General features: G+C 38.3%; 1 protein-coding gene across 4 annotated transcripts in view; it reads left to right on the top strand.

Moving 5' to 3' along the window:
• ST6GALNAC3 (ST6 N-acetylgalactosaminide alpha-2,6-sialyltransferase 3) overlaps window positions 1–24,115 on the top strand; it is a 631,673-nt gene that overhangs the window by 371,197 nt on the left and 236,361 nt on the right. For all 4 annotated transcript variants that reach the window (XM_061411550.1, XM_061411546.1, XM_061411548.1 and 1 more), the window contains exon 3: window positions 3,334–3,743. In XM_061411550.1, the coding sequence (XP_061267534.1) occupies window positions 3,334–3,743 (410 nt within the window). The remainder of the gene's footprint in view (window positions 1–3,333; window positions 3,744–24,115) is intronic.

Genomic DNA, 24,115 nt, shown 5'->3' with positions numbered 1-24,115 from the left:
GCTAGGTAGTTCTGAGACCAAGCAGTATGACATGAGCAAGTCTCGTACAACTCTGGCCTTGGTGACAATATGGCCAAGTGAATAGTATAAAAGACAGGGGCAATTTAAAGATTACCACCTACTCCCAAAGGTATTATATTCATAGCACCCTGTCCAATTACGTATTTGTCATATAAACAAGAGGCCATTGTTCCCAATATTTGCCCTCAAGTTATTAGTCAGCTGCTGACCTCATAGCTGCACAGCTGATATATTGTCATGAAACAGACTGTGATGTCTTAATTGATCACTCTCAGAGGTTACAATTGTCAAGGAAACCAGTACGCTGATTCTTATTAGTTAAATGAAGCCTTGTTGTAGCTGCTGCTGATGCCAAGTCACTTCAGTCGTGTCCGACTCTGTGCGACCCCATAGCCGGCAGCCCAGCAGGGTCCTCCACCCATGGGGTTTTCCAGGCAAGAGTACTGGAGTGGGGTGCCATTGCCTTCTCCGTTATTGTAGCAGAACCAGCTAATTCACTTTAATGACTTGGAAATCCAATGCAAATTGCTGCATTTTGGGTATTAGAACACCTCCAAGGCTTTTTCTTTATATCTTTCTTTTTGATTTTTTTTTTAGTGTGTGGGGGTGGCACCCTAAAATGTTTTTAGTATATAGGGAAGCAACTTCTTGGAACACTAAATGGAACCTAACCTCCTGCACCATATGCATTTTGGTGATAAATTGGAATGTGTCATGTGATACACAAATTAAATAAGGCATTGATTTATGTGACTGATTTTGGAGGACTCAGCTAAGTCTAATGGATGTCAGGAAGAACATTGTATTCTTCCTTACAATCTTCCCAAGGATTGTAGGAAAGGGGCTTAAATGCAGAGGAAGGAGCTTAAATCAATGCCTGAATCTACGAGGCATCCTCTTGTGCCTTCATTTGCCCTTTGGTGAAGTCTTCACTGTGGCACCAACCTAGAAAATCCCATTGCCAAGTGCCCTAATACAGTCACCCACCTTGAGTGGAGATATTCTGACCTGGTGCCTGGACCACCTGCTGCCCACCTTAGTTTAGAAATCTTACTGGGGCAGGAGCGATGGACAGTCACTCCATTTCATAGCAGACTATTAAGGCACTTCAAAATGGACCTTTGTGGGCTGTATAAGTAAGGTTTTTTTAAAATTCTTAATTTTGACATCTCAGATAAATAGATTCACTCACCTAGATTGAACCTGTCGGTATGTTGATGTATTTCTTCTGGATTGCTTTTCTCTTTTTAACTAAATCAGCAATTCTAGATGAATTGAAAAAGTCCACTTCTTCCCTAATACTATGTTCAGGGTCCTAATAAATACTTTTCATTAAATTGCTTTCATTTCCTAACTTGACCTCTGTATATTTGAAATACTATAATATTTCAGGGATTTCTGAGGAGTGGGGTTAAATGAAGACAGACATTGAGCCTACTCTTATGGAGTTTACTTTCTAGTGGACAGACATAATTAAATAATAAATTGTAACACAACTAATACACAGTATGGAAGAGGCCACTGACCAATAGGCATCAAGAAATCTGGGGTCACATATCAGATATAAATGTAGAATCTTACAGAAAGAAAAGAAGAAAGGCATGTATCAGCAAAGTGCCTTGTCCCCTTATCACTCACTGTTTAAAAGTTCACTTTTCTTTATGTGTGGGGAAATCATAAAAGGAATATACAGTCATTCCTCCATACCCGAGGGGGGTTGATTCCAGGACCCCAGTGGATGCCAGAACCTGCAGATGCTCAATTCCCATGCCATGGGCTTTCCATATGCTCCAATTCTGCATCCACAGATCCAAGCAACCCGGATGGTGTGGTATTTTCTATCCCCAGAGTGTCGACTGTATTTGGTTTGCTTGCGAGTATGCCAAGTTGCTTCAGTCGTGTCCAACTCTTGGCAACCCCATGGAGTGTATAGCCAGCCAGGCTCCTCTGAGAATCCATGGGATTCTCCAGGCAAGAATGGAGTGGGTTGCCGTCCCCTCCTCCCGGGGATTTTCCCGACCCAGGGATCAAAACCATGTCTCTTCTCTCTCCTGCATTGGCAGGGTGGTTCTTCACCACTAGAGCCACCTGGGAAGGGAAAAAAAAAAAACAAGCAGAGACTAAGGGAGAGAGCGGTGGGTTTAGAGTTGGATCTAGAGTTGAATCCACCAATGCAACTGTATCACCTGCCAGCCCTGAAAGTTGATGCTTAGTCTCTATGAGTCTCTGTTACCTCATTGGTTAAAGTATGTGGAATCTAGAAAAATGATATAAATGAACCTATTTGCAGGGCAGAAATAGAGATGCAGATGCAGAGAATGGACGTGTGGACACTGGATGGAGTCAGGGGGAGGGGAGAGTGAGACAAATTGGGACATTAGCATCGATGTATATACGCTACCATCTGTAAAATAGCTAGCTAGTGAGAACCTCCGGTATAGCTCAGGAAACCCAGCTCAGTGTTCTGTGATGGCCTAGATGGGTGGGACGGTGGGGAGAATAGCAGGAGGGAAGTCCAGTAGGAAGGGGATATATGTATAGGTATAGCTGATTCACTTCATTGTACAGCAGAAATTAGCACAGCATTGTAAAGCAATTAAACTCCAATAAAAAAAGAAAAGGATGGTGGAGACTGTCTTTGTATGTGCCTTCCTTGAGTTCTTAAAAAGAAGCCTTTCCTATCCAACTAGAATAAACAAGAGCACAACGGTTGTTTAACCATGGTGATGCAAGGGAATTTTTTAAGATTCTCTATAATATTTTTGCTACCCTGAAATTTATCTTCAGTAGTTCTGGGTTTTGAAAATTCAGAATCTCATCATTTGCTGAATTTTTTATATTTTTGTCAACTGCTACATAATCATTCATACATATAAGTAAACTTCAAATTGATGCCTATATATACTCCTTTTGCATTTCTTTTTTTTTAGCCATCACCCTTATTAAAGAGAGCAAATCTTTCTGTATTTCCTTATTTCATTTGAAATAACAGTTTTGAATGAAAAGACATCATAAAAGGTGGGAAACAAATGACTGCTTTTTCATTGAATTTCAAAGCAACACAAGAAAGAGAAATGAAAGTTATTTCTTAGCAATCCACATTCACTTTTTAAATGGAGGCATGCCCCAAGCTTGATATCCTATGGAGCTAGTTTTGGATTAGTATAAATATATTTCAGCTATATTCCCACACTTAGCAATTATGCACAATATCTGGAATTTGTTTTCCCAGAAAAACTTGTTGGAATATGAGGAACTTCCTAATTTACACATTTCTCCCCTACCTGCCCTGTTTCTCTTTCTGTTTTTCAGCCTTTGCAACTGGACTGTAATCTTTGTGCCATTGTGTCAAACTCGGGTCAGATGGTCGGCCAGAAGGTGGGGAATGAGATAGATCAGTCGTCCTGCATTTGGAGAATGAACAATGCACCCACCAAGGGCTATGAAGAGGATGTTGGCCGCATGACAATGATTCGCGTCGTATCCCATACCAGCGTTCCTCTTTTACTGAAAAACCCTGATTATTTTTTCAAGGAAGCAAACACTACTATTTATGTTATTTGGGGCCCTTTCCGCAATATGAGGAAAGATGGCAATGGCATTGTGTACAACATGTTGAAAAAGACTGTTGACATCTATCCCAATGCCCAAATTTATGTGACCACAGAGAAGCGCATGAGTTACTGTGATGGAGTGTTTAAGAAGGAAACTGGGAAAGACAGGTGAGTCCTCTGAGAAGTGGCCTTTTTGTCTTTCATGCTGTCTTTGCAGAGTTCTTTTGCCAGCTATTAAATGAACAGTTATTTTTCAAACCGGTTGTTATATGTTTTTGACTATTATGATTACTTGATGAGCCAGCAGTGAGGCCCCATTTAGTCCACCTACACCAACTTCTCTCTCTTCATTTTGATTGGATTGAAGCCCCCCCCAGCAACAACAACAAAAAAAAACACTGACTGCTTCCCCAAGATATCTTTAGGTTTGTTCTTATTTAGTTCAATTTGCTATTGATTAAATTGGATATAAGCTGAAAGAAGTCTACATATTTTTGTCTCAAAATAGAAATGTTAAGGAACTTTAGGACCTAAACTCCTTTGGAAGTTGTGGCAAAAATTTACTGAGACTCCAAAGCAGAACAGGCTATTGATTCTGTAATCGGGTTGCAGAGCTTCTTGCCTGCAAATAGGCCATGCCCTTGTAAACTTGTGATCACCATAACTTAGCATTTAACACATTAAGCAGAATATCATGGTGAAATTAAGCATTACTTAAAATCATTAACAGTGGGTTCTTGATGAGAAATGAGATATATATATATACCATTCACTCAGTTAGCTAAAAACCAATTTGCATATTTTTATTACATCTGGTTTTCTGCAGCATTCTGTAAAATACCTTTCCTGAGGTGTGCTTGCTTACTTTTCTCCTGCTCCTTACTTTTCCTGCTTCCTCCCTGCTCCCTCTTCCTCCTCCTCTTCTCCCATATAACTTACTTTTTTCTTCTTCTTCTTTAGAAAGGTAACCAGTATATGACAGAGAAGCAGAGTTATAAATCAGTCTGTCTTTTATTTTAGTTCATATGTCTAGTACTGATAAAGAACTGCTGAAGGAAAAATATTGAAACTGATTGCTAAAATGTTGAATTACCACTGAATATTGCTTACTTGTGCAATCAGTTCAGTTCAGTTGCTGAGTCATGTCCGACGTTTTGTGACCCCATGAATCGCAGCACGCCAGGCCTCCCTGCCCATCACCAACTCCCGGAGCTCACTCAGACTCATGTCCATCGAGTCAGTGATGCCATCCAGCCATCTCATCCTCTGTCGTCTCCTTCTCCTCCTGCCCCCAATCCCTCCCAGCATCAGAGTCTTTTCCAATGAGTTGACTCTTCGCATGAGGTGGCCGAAGTACTGGAGTTTCAGCTTTAGCATCAGTCCTTCCAATAAACCCCCAGGACTGATCTCCTTTAGAATGGACTGGTTGCAATATCATGGATAAATTGAGCATTGACTATAATTCCAATATTAACATTCTGATTTCCTCAAGATGTATATCTTTTATCCTTTATTATTATCAAATTTAAACCTTTAACTGTATTGAGTTATGTGTTTGAGAAAGGGAGTTTCTAACATCTCTGGATAGAGTTTTAATGCTGGTATTTATTTAAAAAATTTTATGCGGACCAACTCTCCTAATGATAATGTAGGTCAAATTTAGTGTTTTCTACTTCTGAGCACCAAAAATACATAGCTCCTAATGAAACGCAAGATAAATAGCCGTTGATAGTGGCCCCTTTCTGAAGGAGATCGGCCCTGGGATTTCTTTGGAAGGAATGATGCTAAAGCTGAAACTCCAGTACTTTGGCCACCTCATGCGAAGAGTTGACTCATTGGAAAAGACCCTGATGCTGGGAGGGATTGGGGGCAAGAGGAGAAGGGGACGACAGAGGATGAGATGACTGGATGGCATCACTGAGTCAATGGACGTGAGTCTGAGTGAACTCCAGGAATTGGTGATAGACAGGGAGGCCTGGCGTGCTGCGATTCATGGGGTCGCAAAGAGTCGGGCACGACTGAGTGACTGATCTGATCTGATCTGATCTGATCTACTTTAGAGTTAGTGAGAAGATTCCCAGTGTTTAGATTTGAATCAGTGTAGTATAAGTGGTCCAAAGAGACAGGCAGTAGGGATAAAAGGAGTAGGTATGTGCTTCAAAGAAATATGGTCACCTGTATCATCATTCTGTATAAATATGGTCATTCTCAAGTGGCTTTGGAAATTTCTGATTTTTCACTAGCCCAGAGCAATGCAGTTAATTAGGTATAGTTGGTTTTTCATTAATAACAGTTTGCCCTTGGGGTATCACCTAGTCATAACTATAGGCCCTTGAATAATTTAGGGGTATCAGAGAAGAACTCAGCATGCTGTCTGTTCCCATGCGTTTTGCTTGTATCATGTTGGTTTTGCTGTGAGCTTTCAGAGACAGCACTGTCGCAGATCTATGGACTGGGCGACAAGTGCTGGGAAAGAATAGCTTTGGGAGGTTCATTTTCCTACTGTCTCTAAGGAGGAAAGCTGTTTATATAGTAGGAAAAAACTCAGTTGTTAAAATTAATTTTGCAGGTATCATTCATTTCATAGAGTTACCAAAATAGAAGTATAGAAATCAAGCCAAAATGATTTTATGATGCTTTGTAGCTGTTTTCTCCCCCAAATCTAATCCTGTGTTTCACTGAATACTGCAACCAGACCAAAGAAGACAACCAAGTAATAGAAATGAGCAGAATGGATAGTTTTGGTAAAATCTATTTGAATGACAAAAGGCTGACCAAAATGATCTCAAGGGCTGCTATCTCCACTGTGGTTTTAATCTGTGTCCTAAATACAGCTGTGTTGATTTGATTGTTAAAGATTTCCCATAGTGACCTGATGTTCATTGCCACTTTTCAAAGAGACATTTTTTAAATTTTTATGAAGAGAAATGTCACACACTTATAGAGAGACTAATCCTGTAATGAACTCCTGTGTACCCACAGTTCAGATTGAATATTATTAACTCATAGCCAGTCTTCTTCCGTCTATACCTCTATTTGCTTTCTCCTTTCCCAAGGTTTGTTTTGAAGCAAATGCCAGGCATCATATTATTTTCATTCATAAATATTTCAGCATTTATCTCTAAAAGATAGACTCTTAAAAATAAACACTATGCCATTGCCCCACATAAAAATCAGTACAGTCTCTTAATAACAATATATATTTAGTCTGCTTTCAAATTTCTCCAATGATCTCATTAATATTTTTAACAGTTAATTGTTTCAGGATTAGTATTAAGGTCCATACATGTTCAAATAAGGATTAGCATTAGTTTATACATTATAAATAATTGATATGTCTCCTATATTTCTCTTAATCTATAGCTTCTTTTCTCTCACTCTCTCCCTTTATTATTGAAAAAGATCTAGTCATTCGTCCACAATCTATATTTTGCTGACTGCCCCCCAGTACTTCTGCTCTGATACCTTGGTACAGTGAGTCCCCTACATATGAATGAGTTCCATTCCAAGAGTGAATTTGTAAGTCTAACTTTTGTTCGTTTAAGTCCAACAAAGTTAACCTAGGTAGCCAACTTACACCATTGGTTATACAGTACTGTACTGTAATAGGTTTATAATACTTTTCACAGAAATAATACATAAAAAACAAACACAAGAAGTAAAGAAAATGGTTTTAATCTTAGAAAAGTACAGTCGTGAAGTACAACAGTTGGCACTTCTTAGCAGTGCCAGCCACATCACCGTTGCTTTCACCCTTGCTGCTGGACATGCTGGGCTTGAAATAAAGATACTGTACTACAGTGCACACTACTGTCCAACCACATGTAGAGGATACACACACATGACCGTGTATGCCAGACCTGTGAATAACTTACTTAACTGGACATTCAAACACATGTTCACATCTTTGAAAGTTTGCAACTTGAAGGTTTCTATGTAGGGGACTCAGATATTGAGGGTTTATTGGATTTGGGTCTAATTTTTAAAATTTTTTTTTTTTTAATCAAGATTACTAGGTGATACTTCTGTCAGAATGAAGACAGTTTTCTCTCTTTTTATGTTAGCAGTCATTAATGATCATTGTCCAGATCCAATAATTCATTAGAATTATGGTGCAAAATGGTGATATTTCATCATTTCTTTTTCTGTTATTAGCTGATATGCATTATAAACTTGCTGTCATCAACCATTTGGTTACTGTGAGATAGAAGATAGTACAAGTTCTTTCTCTTCATTTATTAGTTTTAAGGCATTGACACCATCATCCTCCAAAAAAGGACCAGTAAATTTATTGTTTTCAGTATTTACATATCCACTTAGGTACTTAAACCTATTTGAAATACTTTAATTCATTAAAATTATGTTCTTATGCTCAAATCGTCCTATTTTGAGCTATGCGAACCTCTTTAAATTGGTTTTTGCATACTTTTGACATGTCTTTAGTAATCTTGTAAAACAAAGTCTTGTAAGTTCTTTTTTGTTTCCTAATATTATATGATGTTTAAGGCTTTTCTTGTACATATCCTGATGCATGCCATATCCAGACATTTTCCCCAAATAACTTGGGTCCTTTTATTGATAGTATTGAAGAGAACATAATCTTGGCTCTACAGGTACTCATAACTACTGGATTGGTCTTTGTTTCTTGATCTTTTCATTACACTGAACTAGTATATAAACAACATATGCTATATATACTGTTTAAAGACAAAATGATTATGAGTTCAAACTGAAACTTCCAATTCAAATTCAGGACTATCAGGTTTTTATTTTATCTCATCTATCTTACATTTTTCTTCTTTCTGCCTTGCTGGCAATCACAGGTTCTAGAAGCACCAATGTAAATACTCATCTGCTTTATCCCACAGTATACACACAACACTCTTAGAATTAAGAGTAACACTGCAACCAGAAATATGATTACTGTAAACATTTTAAGATTATTTTGCATCAAAGAAGATGTTTTAATGCAAGCATTTGTGTGAGTCCATGCTCACAAAGTGTGTATTGGTTATATCCTAACAAAAGTTTAAAATTTTTTCTCCTAAGTAAACAGAATTAAGTGAATACATTATTGCAGGTATGAAGGGGTGAGGAAAAAGGAATATCCATATAATTTGACTTTTGTGTAAACTATTTGGTTGATTTGCCTGCACTTTCTGGAGGTAAGTGCTAATTTTCATCATCAGGTTTTTAGTGGTGACATTATGTCACCGTTATGGTGTATAATTCATAGAATTAAAAAAAAATGTGTCCCTAGTCATTAAAGTGATTCATGATAGGAAAATGATTAAATGGAGTTCTTCAAAGAACTATTTGCCTCTCAACTTGTTTCTTCAAATTATCAAAATCCTTTTAAAAAATATAAGCCCCCTCCTCCGTTTACAGTGGGCATCTTTTCATTTTTCTAGCAGTTTTAATTTTTATCTCAAGGAATTCGTTATTGAGAAAACATGAAGTAATAAAAGAAATATGTACCCTGTTAAATTTCTTAGAATGAATTTAGACCAACTCATACACATGTTGGAATACTTTTTCAAATCGAATGAAATTTAATTTGCTTTCTTATCAGTTACTGAATAAAATTATTTGGCTTGTCAATTAGAAAGGGTGACCTTGTGGGAAGAATTGAGAGAACAAAAAGAGAGGCTGCTTGCTCTTTCTCTGTTCATCTTCTGGGGCTCAGTTTTCTTTGGAATTCTAGGCCCTTTGGGTAGTGGTCACCGTTATATCTTCACTTACCAAGTATTTTTTTTTCTGGGAAACAGCCACGTTCAACAAACCAGGAAACTTTGGAATTAAAGGCCTTGTAGTGAAAATAATCTAAGCCAAAATGGATCTGTTTTCCCCCTTTGAATGATGGGTGTGCATACATAATACTAGCTTGCTGACATTTACACATTTGCATTAATACATCTTGAGACTGAAATACCCTAGAGGTGCTGCGGGGCTAACACTGGCAAATGGTGCTACGTTCAACATTTGAAGAATGGGATTATGTGCCTGGCCATGTACAGATGCAAAATGAATGTTAACTCTCCCGGAGAGGTGGCACAGCCTGTGTGACACATTCTGCTTACCTATGGACAGATAGGCAGTTGCAGCTTGCCTCCCACTTTAGAAATACATTAGCAAATGTGGGCACATTATTGAATTAAATAATAATTGAGAAAGCTATAGTTCTTGTTAAAACTGCAAAGCTAATTCGGGCCTGATAAAGGGACCTGAGCTGCCCTAAGTAGGTCTTCACTAAGTGGACACCAATGTGGCTCTGCCTTCAGGAATGGATGAAATTAATGAAAGCTAGCAGCAAATAGATCAATGTTTCAAGATGTTACTGCTTTAGGTTCAAAGGATGTAAAGGGAAGGAGTTACTTCTAAAGCATTTAGAAAACAGGAGATACAAAAGTCACTTTCAGAAGACACTGTCAAAGTGAGAAACGGATTGGTAAGTACCAGCCATGCATGGCGAGTCTTTGTTTGTGTGCTCCATCCGTTCCCATTCAATCTTGCAGAGAGAAAAAGAAATCAGCAATGTGTTGTTCCTCACTGTCTGATGTTGGAGATGGAGTTGTCATCCGGTGTGGGTTTTAAGTGCAGCCCAGTGGGTTTTAAGTGCAGCTTCGCTGTTTTAGCTGTCGACTAATAAGATGTACAACTTGAAAGTTGTGAGTTAAGTTTTATTTGGGGCAAAATGAGGACTGCAGCCAGGGAGACAGCACCTCAGATAGCTCTGAGAGACTGCTCCAAAGAGGCAGTTGGGGAAGGTCAATATATAAGGTTTTGGTGAAGGAGGAGTTCAGTGCAGTCAAGTCCTTACTTACAAAAGGTTTTCTGCTAGCCACGAGAAGCTAATGTCAGTAAGAAGTGATTTAGTGCTTTTCTAGATATGAAGAGATGCAAGGATTGGGATCATGAAATCACTTTCTGAAAATATTTAACTACCTAAAGACCTGTTCCAACAGAATCCCTGGAGCAGAGTGCTTCACTTCACTCTAAATTCCCTAAGGGGGTGTTGAAGGTGAGCAGCTGTAGCAGCACAGGGTTCGACCTCCACAGAGGCAGGTGGCAAATGCCCTTGTTGCGGTTGTTCACTCACTGGCAAATGCTCTTGTCAAGAGCCAATTTACAGTTAACATAGCTTTGACCATTTTGAAAGTTTTTTGTGCTACTGTGTGATCGATTTTAGGGATTAAATTGGCTCACATCCCTTAGGTTTGCAACCCTTAGTAGTTCCTAGAGTGGAAAGAGGTTTCAAGCCTCTCCTTTGAGAATTTGGGAACTCCCTGAATGTCCCCCTTTGTTGGGACACAAAACAGGCAAACTGCTCAACAAATGCAGTACAGCAAGGTGGGAGTGGTGGCAGAAACAAAACTCAGAAGCTGTGTTGGCCAGAGAGCCAGCCACAAGGCACAGACTCATGCCTCGTTGCCCAAAAAGGTACTGTTACCCTACCTGGACTCCAAAAACAAAGATGCCTAATCATTTCTAACTCAGGATAAATGGGTACTAACCTCAGGAAAACCTGGCCCAAAAGAAAATAGGCAAAGTAGAAAAATTCTTGGATTGAGAGACAGAACATAATATTAAAAACAGTATTTTTCCTTTAAAGACGATCTTTGCAAATATAACATCTCAGCACTTTTTTCAGGAGCAACATTGACACATCTCTGTTAACATGAATTAATGTTCTCACCCCAGCTGATGTATTTGGCAGAAACAATGAGTTCACACAGCAGTTATGGCAGACCCATAGGACTCCTGAGTCAAAAAGCATAATAAGGCATCCAGGGCTGTGTTTTCATGCTAACAGGCATTAGGAAACAAGAGACTTCCTTTTTCCTATTATTCATGATGGCATCTAGTGACCTACATTAAGCCTCCTCTATAAAACACATGGACTGGAAATTAAAATTTCAATAAAAAGAGGGAAGAATCTATTGTATTAATGGGAAGATGGAAGGGATGTTTGTCATTTATCAAGATATCAGTACTGAACTGTTGCATATTTAAAAATACACACATCTGGGCAAGTGTGCACACAGGTACATACTAGGTAAAACTATATTTGACATGACAGCTTAGTTTAGGATTAAAACAAGAGAAACTTCAGTGACCATATTTTTATTATTTAAAAAAATTTTTTTTTCACTTTTCAATTTTATTTTATTTTTAAACTTTACAATATTGTATTAGTTTTGCCAAATATTAAAATGAATCCACCACAGGTATACATGTGTTCCCCATCCTGAACCCTCCTCCCTCCTCCCTCCCCATACCATCCCTCTGGGTCATCCCAGTGCACCAGCCCCAAGCATCCAGTAATGTGCATTGAACCTGGACTGGCGACTCGTTTCATACATGATATTATACATGTTTCAATGCCATTCTCCCAAATCTTCCCACCCTCTCCCTTTCCCACAGAGTCCATAAGACTGATCTATACATCAGTATCTCTCTTGCTATCTCGTACACAGGGTTATTGTTACCATCTTTCTAAATTCCATATATATGTGTTAGTATGCTGTACTGGTGTTTTTCTTTCTGGCTTACTTCACTCTGTATAATAGGCTCCAGTTTCATCCACTTCATTAGAACTGATTCAAATGTACTTTTTTTAATGGCTGAGTAATACTCCATTGTGTATATGTACCACAGCTTTCTTATCCATTCATCTGCTGATGGACATCTAGGTTGCTTCCATGGCCAGGCTATTATAAACAGTGCTGCGATGAACATTGGGGTACACGTGTCTCTTTCCCTTCTGGTTTCCTCAGTGTGTATGCCCAGCAGTGGGATTGCTGGATCATAAGGCAGTTCTAGTTCCAGTTTTTAAGGAATCTCCACACTGTTCTCCATAGTGGCTGTACTAGTTTGCATTCCCACCAACAGTGTAAGAGGGTTCCCTTTTCTCCACACCCTCTCCAGCATTTATTGCTTGTAGACTTTTGGATCACAGCCATTCTGACAGATTTAGTATATGAGTTTATAAATCTTCCCACCTCTCCCTTTCCCACAGAGTCCATAAGACTGATCTATACATCAGTATCTCTTGCTATCTCGCACAGGGTTATTGTTACCATCTTTCTAAATTCCATATATATGTGTTAGTATGCTGTACTGGTGTTTTCTTTCTGGCTTACTTCACTCTGTATAATAGGCTCCAGTTTCATCCACTTCATTAGAACTGATTCAAATGTATTTTTTTTAATGGCTGAGTAATACTCCATTGTGTATATGTACCACAGCTTTCTTATCCATTCATCTGCTGATGGACATCTAGGTTGCTTCCATGGCCAGGCTATTATAAACAGTGCTGCGATGAACATTGGGGTACACGTGTCTCTTTCCTTCTGGTTTCCTCAGTGTGTATGCCCAGCAGTGGGATTGCTGGATCATAAGGTAGTTCTAGTTCCAGTTTTTTAAGGAATCTCCACACTGTTCTCCATAGTGGCTGTACTAGTTTGCATTCCCACCAACAGTGTAAGAGGGTTCCCTTTTCTCCACACCCTCTCCAGCATTTATTGCTTGTAGACTTTTGGATCACAGCCATTCTGACTGGCGTGAGATCGTACCGCATAGTGGTTTTGATTTGCATTTCTCTGATAATGAATGATGTTGAGCATCTTTTCATGTGTTTGTTAGCCATCTGTATGTCTTCTTTGGAGAAATGTCTATTTAGTTCTTTGGCCCATTTTTTGATTGGGTCATTTATTTTTCTGGAGTTGAGCTGGAGGAGTTGCTTGTATATTTTTGAGATTAGTTGTTTGTCAGTTGCTTCATTTGCTATTATTTTCTCCCATTCTGAAGGCTGCCTTTTCACCTTGCTAATAGTTTCCTTTGATGTGCAGAAGCTTTTAAGTTTAATTAGGTCCCATTTGTTTATTTTTGCTTTTATTTCCAATATTCTGGGAGGTGGGTCATAGAGGATCCTGCTGTGATGTATGTCAGAGAGTGTTTTGCCTATGTTCTCCTCTAGGAGTTTTATAGTTTCTGGTCTTACATTTAGATCTTTAATCCATTTTGAGTTTATTTTTGTGTATGGTGTTAGAAAGTGTTCTCGTTTCATTCTGTTACAAGTGGTTGACCAGATTTCCCAGCACCACTTGTTAAAGAGATTGTCTTTAATCCATTGTATATTCTTGCCTCCTTTGTCAAAGATAAGGTGTCCATATGTGCGTGGATTTATCTCTGGGCTTTCTATTTTGTTCCATTGATCTATATTTCTGTCTTTGTGCCAGTACCATACTGTCTTGATAACTGTGGCTTTGTAGTAGTGCCTGAAGTCAGGTAAGTTGATTCCTCCAGTTCCATTCTTCTTTCTCAAGATAACTTTGGCTATTCGAGGTTTTTTGTATTTCCATACAAATTGTGAAATTATTTTTTCTAGCTCTGTGAAGCATACTGTTAGTAGCTTGATAGGGATTGCATTGAATCTCTAAATTGCTTTGGGTAGTATACTCATTTTCACTATATTGATTCTTCCAATCCATGAACGTGGTATATTTCTCCATCTATTAGTGTCCTCTTTGATTTCTTTCACCAGTGTTTTATAGTTTTCTATGTATAGGTCTTTAGTTTCTCTAGGTAGATATATTCCTAAGTATTTTATTCTTTTCGTTGCAATGGTGAATGGAATTGTTTCCTTAATTTCTCTTTCTGTTTTCTCATTATTAGTGTATAGGAATGCAAAGGATTTCTGTGTGTTGATTTTATATCCTGCAACTTTACTATAATCATTGATTAGTTCTAGTAGTTTTCTGGTGGAGTCTTTAGGGTTTTCTATGTAGAGGATCATGTCATCTGCAAACAGTGAGAGTTTTACTTCTTCTTTTCCAATTTGGATTCCTTTTATTTCTTTTTCTGCTCTGATTGCTGTGGCCAAAACTTCCAAAACTATGTTGAATAGTAATGGTGAAAGTGGGCACCCTTGTCTTGTTTCTGACTTTAGAGGGAATGCTTTCAATTTTTCACCATTGAGGATAATGTTTGCTGTGGGTTTGTCATATATAGCTTTTATTATGTTGAGGTATGTTCCTTCTATTCCTGCTTTCTGGAGAGTTTTTATCATAAATGGATGTTGAATTTTGTCAAAGGCTTTCTCTGCATCTATTGAGATAATCATATGGTTTTTATTTTTCAATTTGTTAATGTGGTGTATTACATTGATTGATTTGCAGATATTGAAGAATCCTTGCATCCCTGGGATAAAGCCCACTTGGTCATGGTGTATGATCTTTTTAATGTGTTGTTGGATTCTGATTGCTAGAATTTTGTTAAGGACTTTTGCATCTATGTTCATCAGTGATATTGGCCTATAGTTTTCTTTTTTTGTGGGATCTTTGTCAGGTTTTGGTATTAGGGTGATGGTGGCCTCATAGAATGAGTTTGGAAGTTTACCTTCCTCTGCAATTTTCTGGAAGAGTTTGAGCAGGATAGGTGTTAGCTTTTCTCTAAATATTTGGTAGAATTCAGCTGTGAAGCTGTCTGGACCTGGGCTTTTGTTTGCTGGAAGATTTTTGATTACAGTTTCAAGTTCTGTGCTTGTGATGGGTCTGTTAAGATTTTCTATTTCTTCCTGGTCGAGTTTTGGAAAGTTATACTTTTCTAAGAATTTGTCCATTTCTTCCACGTTGTCCATTTTATTGGCATATAATTGTTGATAGTAGTCTCTTATGATCCTTTGTATTTCTGTGTTGTTTGTTATGATCTCTCCATTTTCATTTCTAATTTTATTGATTTGATTTTTCTCCCTTTGTTTCTTGATGAGTCTGGCTAATGGTTTGTCAATTTTATTTATCCTTTCATAGAACCAGCTTTTGGCTTTGTTGATTTTTGCTATGGTCTCTTTTGTTTCTTTTGCATTTATTTCTGCCCTAATTTTTAAGATTTCTTTCCTTCTACTAACCCTGGGGTTCTTCATTTCTTCCTTTTCTAGTTGCTTTAGGTGTAGAGTTAGGTTATTTATTTGACTTTTTTCTTGTTTCTTGAGGTATGCCTGTATTGCTATGAACTTTCCCCTTAGGACTGCTTTTACAGTGTCCCACAGGTTTTGGGTTGTTGTGTTTTCATTTTCATTCGTTTCTATGCAAATTTTTATTTCTTCTGTGATTTGTTGGTTATTCAGCAGCGTGTTGTTCAGCCTCCATATGTTGGAATTTTTAATAGTTTTTCTCCTGTAATTGAGATCTAATCTTACTGCATTGTGGTCAGAAAAGATGCTTGGAATGATTTCTATTTTTTTTAATTTACCAAGGCTAGATTTATGGCCCAGGATGTGATCTATCCTGGAGAAGGTTCCATGTGTGCTTCAGAAAAAGGTGAAATTCATTGTTTTGGGATGAAATGTCCAATAGATATCAATTAGGTCTAACTGGTCTATTGTATCATTTAAAGTTTGTGTTTCCTTGTTAATTTTCTGTTTAGTTGATCTATCCATAGGTGTAAGTGGGGTATTAAAGTCTCCCAGTATTATTGTGTTATTGTTAATTTCTCCTTTCATACTTGTTAGCATTTGTCTTACATATTGCGGTGCTCCCATGCTGGGTGCATATATATTTATAATTGTTATATCTTCTTCTTGGATTGATCCTTTGATCATTATGTAGTGACCATCTTTGTCTCTTTTCACAGCCTTTGTTTTAAAGTCTATTTTATCTGATATGAGTATTGCTACTCCTGCTTTTTTTTGGTCCCTATTTGCATGGAAAATCTTTTTCCAGCCCTTCACTTTCAGTCTGTATGTGTCCCCTGTTTTGAGGTGGGTCTCTTGTAGACAACATATGTAGGGGTCTTGTTTTTGTATCCATTCAGCCAGTCTTTGTCTTTTGGTTGGGGCATTCAACCCATTTACGTTTAAGGTAATTACTGATAAGTATGATCCCGTTGCCATTTACTTTATTGTTTTGGGTTCGAATTTATACACCGTTTTTGTGTTTCCTGTCTAGAGAATATCCTTTAGTGTTTGTTGGAGAGCTGGTTTGGTGGTGCTGAATTCTCTCAGCTTTTGCTTGTCTAAAAAGCTTTTGATTTCTCCTTCATATTTGAATGAGATCCTTGCTGGGTACAATAATCTGGGCTGTAGGTTATTTTCTTTCATCATTTTAAGTATGTCTTGCCATTCCCTCCTGGCTTGAAGAGTTTCTACTGAAAGATCAGCTGTTAGCCTTATGGGAATTCCCTTGTGTGTTATTTGTTGTTTTTCCTTTGCTGCTTTTAATATTTGTTCTTTGTGTTTGATATTTGTTAATTTGATTAATATGTATCTTGGGGTGTTTCGCCTTGGGTTTATCCTGTTTGGGACTCTCTGGGTTTCTTGGACTTGGGTGATTATTTCCTTCCCATTTTAGGGAAGTTTTCAACTATTATCTCCTCAAGTATTTTCTCATGGTCTTTCTTTTTGTCTTCTTCTTCTGGGACCCCTATGATTCGAATGTTGTAGCATTTAATATTGTTCTGGAGGTCTCTGTAATTTAGTGACCATATTTTTAAAAGGAAGTGTATCAGACTACTGATAGTTGTAGAAATCAAGACTTGCAACCAGTCTACTTTGGAGACTGATCTTCTCCTGGGCCTTAGGATATGACTTGACTGAATAGCTCCATACATAGTGAGATTATGCTGTGTAGAAAGACATTCCAATAGACAATTATGCTGAACTCTCCCTCAGTATAAAGGCTTTTGAACACTACAAAGAGTGTGAAACTCAAAGACAAATAGGCCTTCAATCAGAAGATTCATTAGAGTATATCTACACTTTTAACTTTATAAAGGCTTTAAGGTTTTTGTTTTTCATTTTCTTTTCCTGTTTATTTATTAATTTAAAGCCATGGTATTTTTATTTAAGTCATAAGATTTATCTCTTCAGTTGTTTTATTTCCTACTATAATTTGGATTTCTCCTCTCCTTTAAAAAAAAAATCTTCATCTCTCTTCAAGTTTAGATAAAAACCAAAAAAAATTAAGAAAGATTATATATTTGTCCATAAAACATATGAACCAGGGGCAATTTCTTTTTTCTTCAATTCTTATATGCTTGGATTCAAGACAGAGTTGGTTTCCTTGAAACTTTTCAATCTACACCATGTCTATCTGTACTGCTAGTTTTTTTAACTGGTACCATTTCGGAGTACCTTGCATAGTGTCTGAGATGTTATAGGAGCTCTACAAATGTTTATTGAATTGAATTTTTACTTCTCTGGAAACAAACATGAGAGATCTTATTAGATGTGGTATTATTGACGGACTTACCTTCTTAGCTTTTTGTTCTAAGAAACGAGTCCTCTTTGTACAGTGCCTTTCTTTCTTTCTTTCCTTCTTCCTTCCTCCCTCCCTTCCTTGCTCTCTCTCACCCTCCCTCCCTCCCTTCCCTTCTTTCTGTTTAGTACAGTACTTTTCAAACTTGAGTGTGCTTTCAGTCATCTGCTGATTCAGGTGATTTGAAGTGGATCCTGAGAGTTTGCATTTTGAATAAGCTCCCAGGCCAGGCCAGTGCTGTTAATCTCCAGATGATACTTTGAATTGTACTATTTGAGACTGCTTTGAATGAAGAGACAGGCTATTTCACTGTTCCTTGAATCAGATAAATATATAAGGGAAGAGTAGCTATTTCTCAAATAACCTTGGTAACCTGCTTGTAATTGGATTCCAATTTTGTGACTATGACCTGTTCCTGGCCATTTAAACATAGTGCCCTGAAGTCCTTAAGAATTCAATGAGGATCTTATTTATCTGACCTTACTGTGTTTATTTGTCCATTTCTCTCATTAGACAACACAATTCTTAAGAATAGGGATGTTGCTTATCTCCATTTTATTTCCAGACCCAGCATTTTATTTTCAGACCTAGTACAGTGTTGGTTTACCATCAAATAGCATATAAATGTGTTTTCACTCTGGTTCTTTCAGCTAAATGGCCCACAGATATTTCAGGATTCCTTGAAATGACCTCAGCCAATTACTCATTTTCTTTCTTCTATCATTACGACAAGTACTGCTCTAGTTGAAGTCTTCTTTGCTTCTCACATGGGTGACCATGAATACAGCCTTGCCTTTATGTTTCTGTAGAAATTGCTCCTCTGTCTAAATTTTACTTCCTCCCATCACCATGCACACAAATGCATTCTTTATGACTAAATTAAATATTACCTTTTCCATGAAGCCTTTGAAATACCTCTAATTAGAACTCATTTCCTACTCTGAAAGTCCATAGACTTTGGACTTTTTAAAAATAAAAGTCATCACTCTCTACCATGCATTATTGTCATTTATGTCTAATCTTCCAGGTAGTCCATAAACTCTTTATGGTAATATCAGCTCTTATATATTTGTTTCCCCACCACCTGATACTATGTTTGAGTCTAATAGGTATTTGGTAAATGTTTAATAGATGAATGAATAAATGAGTGAGTAAAAGAGTGAAAGAAATAATACCAGTAGTCATTAAGTTTACAAGTCCCTTTGCCACTTGTTGAAATACTTGTGAATTTCCAAACACTTTCCTTCAGTATATAGGGGTCACAGTAATACCAAGTGAGGCAAGTTATAGAATTGGCTTTTGATAGAAAAGTTTCCACGGTTCTACTCAGGCAGACCACCCCTTGCTCTGTCTTACCCAAAGGTTGGCAAGACTATTACCTTTTCCAGAGATTTTGTAGCCAGGCACTGGTTTTTTAATAAGTCAGTGACAGAGCCATTCTTCAAATACAGGTTTCCATTTTAGTTTCACTTCAGTGACAAAGCAGTTTCCAAGACTTCGCTCACAGTTGTTAGATGTCAGTTGCCCAGTGAAAAAACAGTTCCTAGGACCCAAGGTTGTACTCTTGGACCGTAGGCAGCAAACACAACCACCACCACAGAAGGCAGAAAAGAAAAAACCCAAGGAACGGAGAACTGATTACTGCCCAATTTATCTTCTAATCATTTTCTAGATAACATTTTCTTCACTGACAACAAAGAAAGTGAATTGACTTAGTGGAAATACTTTGAAATAACTTCAGGAAGAACATAAAAGAAGAAAAAATAGTAGCAGTGTCTTTTAACCTGCTTCATAGATGGTTGATGAAATTCTACATAGAGGAAAACTAATAAGTGCTTTGGCAGAGTTCAGATCATGTCACTCTTCTGCTTAGTCCCCTGTTTCTCTTAGAGTAAAAGCACAAGTTTTTACAATGACTTATAATGCCTTCCAGGGTGATCTGACCTCTTGTTTCTTCTCTGACTTCTATGAACCAAACACACTGGGCAAGCTCCCTCCCGCAGGCCTACATCTCAGCTCTTTGCTGGATCACCTTTCTCTTCATATATTGCATAATCAACTCCTTCAAGCTTTTGCTCCTGTCACCCACTCAGTGAGTCTACCATGATGCTATTTAAAATTGAAATCCCTGCCCCTCATAAGCAGCATTCCCAGTTTGCTTTACTTTGTTTTACTTTTCCTTTCTTTCCCCAATAGCATTGTTTACCTTCTAGCATCTTATATACTTACGGATTTTATCATTTATTATTTTTGTCATTCTCCCCTACCAAGGTGTAAGCTCCTTCAGAGCAGGAATCATTGTCTGTTTTTGTGACTTATATATCCCAGCACCTAGAATAGTGAATGGCATATAGCAGATACTTAATATTTGCTGAATGAATGAGCAAGGGATGGAAAACCAATTAAGTAAATAAAGGATTCTGGCAAACTTGCAAAACTTGTCTCATGGGGTCTGCCAAAGAAGCTTAAAAACTTAGCTTAAAAGGAAGAAAATACATGTGTTCAGAAACCATACAGTTAAGGTACAGATTTTTAAATTAATTTTTTAAATTGCAGTATAGCTGATTTTGGAGAAGGAAATGGCAACCCACTCCAGTACTCTTGCCTGGAGAATCCCATGGACAGAAGAGCCTGGTGGGCTACAATCCATGGGGTTGCAAAGAGTCAGACATGACTGAGCGACTAACACACACATAGTTGATTTACGATGTTGTGTTAGTTTCGGCTATATAGCAAAATGAATCAGTTATATATGTGTGTGTATATATATATATATATATATATCCACTCTTTTTCAGATTCTATTCCCATATAGGTCATGCTGCTGCTGCTGCTGCTGCTAAGTTGCTTCAGTCGTGTCCGACTCTGTGCGACCCCATAGACGACAGCCCACCAGGCTCCGCCGTCCCTGGGATTCTCCAGGCAAGAACACTGGAGTGGGTTGCCATTTCCTTCTCCAATGCTTGAAAGTGAAAATTGAAAGTGAAGTCGCTCAGTCGTGTCTGACTCTTAGCGATCCCATGGACTGTAGCCCACCAGGCTCCTCCACCCATGTGATTTTCCAGGCAAGAGTACTGGAGTGGGGTGCCATTGCCTTCTCCGCATATAGGTCATAACAGAGTATTAAATAGAATTCCCTGTGCTATACAGTAGAGAGTGAGTATAAGTCAATCCCAATCTTCTAATTTATTCCTCCATCCTTTCCCCCTTAGTAACCATGAGTTGTTTGCTATATCAAGGTACAGGTTTAAGGCAAATTCGTCTGCTTTTGTTCTACTAAAGGATACTAGGATGGCAGCTGTCTTGTTTGAAGTGATCATCATGTTACTCAAGGAACCAGTTTGACTCATTTTTATTGTTTAGCATACAGACAAATTGTTTAAACAGAATAGACCAAATTAGCTAATTTTTTTGGTATCTAGCAAAAATCTCTCACTCTTATTTGGGCTTGTAAAGCAAATGCTCTCAAGCATGAGCCTACACCTGAATCATCTGGAGGGCTAGTTAAGACACAGATTGCTAGTCCTACCTCGAGTGTTTCTGAATCGATGGTTCTGGGACAAGATTCTGGAGTTTGCAGTTCTGACAAGTTCCCAGATAATGCTGTCATTGGTGGTCCTGGGACGTACTTTGAGAACCACTGGATAGACAAAGATTCTGAAATAGAAGGAATCACATTCAATTGTTTTGAATGCATTTGGTCCTATAACCTTTATACTGTTGGCAGAGTGTTCTGTCAGCATCCAAAGTTATTTTTATTATGATTATTTTTAATGGTGAGGAATATTTTAGCCTCCTGTGAAAATCCCACTGCAGCTCTGTCATTTTACGCTTCCCTTTCCTACAATCTTGCTCCTCTGTAATCATGCCAGATGGTGCTACTCATTAGCTTATGAAGAAGTGATGCTTTATCATTCTAGACAGAGAGACAAATCATTCTGTTCTCTGACTCTGAGTCAAGAATCGACATTTGGGTGTGTGTTCAACCTACTATTTGCTTTACAATTTTGTTCATTAGGTATTTATTACCCTGACAGTATATGAGCTAGTCGTTATCCCTTTGTCATGTATTTCTCTCAAATTATATTCATTTAATATACTCACTTCCCCGGTGGCTCAGATGGTAAAGCGTCTGCCTACAATGCGTGAGACCCGGGTTCGATCCCTGGGTTGGGAAGATCCCCTGGAGAAGGAAATGGCAACCCACTCCAGTATTCTTGCCTGGAAAATCCCATGGACGGAGGAGCCTGGTTGGCTACTGTCCATGGGGTCTCAGAGTCAGACAGGACTGAGCGACTTCACTATCACTATCACTATATTCATTTAAAGTTCATATCAGCACTGTTTGACAACAGCCATCATCATAGCATTATCTCTATTAACATGTAATTTCTCTTGTGCCCAAATTATCTGGGTCAGATGGTTATCTGGGGAGTATATCCATAAAATTAAGATAGTGGACAATATTCCATTCTTTGACTCAACATTCCAAAGGGATGAGTGGGGCAGTTGCTGTTGCTGATTTGTGAAAACCCATAAAATCTAAGGACAATAAGTTATATTATGACCAATGTCATCACCTTCTTTTTCATTCATTGTATGTTTTTCTTAGAAGAAATCAGCAGGAGGAGCCTATATAATTTAATGAGAAGAATAAAGGATGAGGAGCTTCCCAGGTGGTGCTAGTAGTAAAGAATCCACTTGCCATTGCAGACGTAGGATACACGGGTTCAGTCCCTGGGTCAGGAAGATCCCTTGGAGGAGGGCAGGGCAACCCACTCCAGTATTCTTGCCTGGAGAATCCCATGGACAGAGGAGCCTGGCAGGCTGTAGTCCATGGGATTGCAGAGTCAGTCATGACTGCAGCAACTTAGCACACACCCATGCATAAAGGATGAGATGGTTAGATAGCATCACTGACTTAAATGGGCATGAATTTGAGCAAACTTGAGGAGACAGTGGAGACAGAGGAGCCTGGCGTGCTTCAGTCTACGGGATCACAAAGAGTTGGACTTAGTGACTGAACTAAGAAACGAAACTAGAAACATTTAGTGAGACTGGCAATGTGGATGGAGAAGCTTTTCTCATGTGATGCGAAGAACTAGTTAAAACTCCAGATACAGAAAAAAATAACATACTTGTGCTATTCGATTACTACAGCAAAACCACATTGTTAAAAATTGGTAATTTTCTCTAAAAGGATAATTCAAGTTACTGCTAAATAATGCATGAAAAGTGAAAGTGAAAGTCGCTCAGTTCTGTCCTGCTCTGCGACCCCATGGACTATCTAGTCCATGGAATTCTCCAAGCCAGAATACTGGAGTGGGTAGCTGTTCCCTTCTCCAGGGGATCTTTCCAACCTAGGGATCAAACCCAGGTCTCCCACATTGCAGGCAGATTCTTTACCAGCTGAGTCATGAGGGAAGCTCAGGAATACTGGAGTGGGTAGCCTATCCCTTCTCCAGGGGATCTTCCCTACCTAGGAATTGAACTGGGGTCTCCTGCATTACAGGTGGATTCTTTACCAACTGAGCTACCAGGGAAGCCCAGGCACTATTACCGTTTAACAGTCTCTTGATGTGAATAGGTTATTTTTTCTCTCCAAGAATGTTTTCCACACAGTTGCAATATTGAACCTGTCAAGTTTTCTTGAACTGTTGTTGAATTGGATGTAGGAAAAAGAGAAGGGGATATACTTGAAGGCTTCTGGGGGAGGTTGTCAGTCTGTCTAAATTCGTCTAGTTGAGAGTAGATCTTCGACTATTAGATCTTTATTACTAAGACGTTCATATTACACAGCGTAGTCGTATCATTGTGGAGGTGCTGAAGCACTGAAGGTAAATGCAAAACAAAGTATGCTTGCTTTTTCAAGGTGACTTTTCCATGATGCTTTCGGCATTTCTCTTAATATTATGCAGTCCTAATCTGTCAGTCCATAACAAACACAGTTGGGTTTACTTAGTAGTTCATTAAATTTTCTTCCATCGATGGAGCAAATTTCACTTATTTTTCATGGCAACCATAATCAATTTGTTCTTTATCGTCTACTTTGCCCATAATTCATAGTTTACCATCCCACCTTAATTAGGAGACAAGACCCTTCAATAGAGTGAAGCATTGGCAACTCTGTCACCTGGAAAGAATTACATAAAATATGTTAAAAACAGAAATGACTGCCTAACTGGTTCATCATATTCTCTTTAGCAGGTGGATTCTTAGTGGGTAGAGTGTGTGTTTCTGGTGCTTTTACTTGCCAAGCACATTGTGGGTGTTCAATAAATATTA

Source organism: Bos javanicus, chromosome 3 (genome assembly GCF_032452875.1).
Source record: "Bos javanicus breed banteng chromosome 3, ARS-OSU_banteng_1.0, whole genome shotgun sequence".
Taxonomy (NCBI): Eukaryota; Metazoa; Chordata; class Mammalia; order Artiodactyla; family Bovidae; genus Bos; species Bos javanicus.
This window is presented reverse-complemented; position numbering and strand designations above follow the sequence as displayed.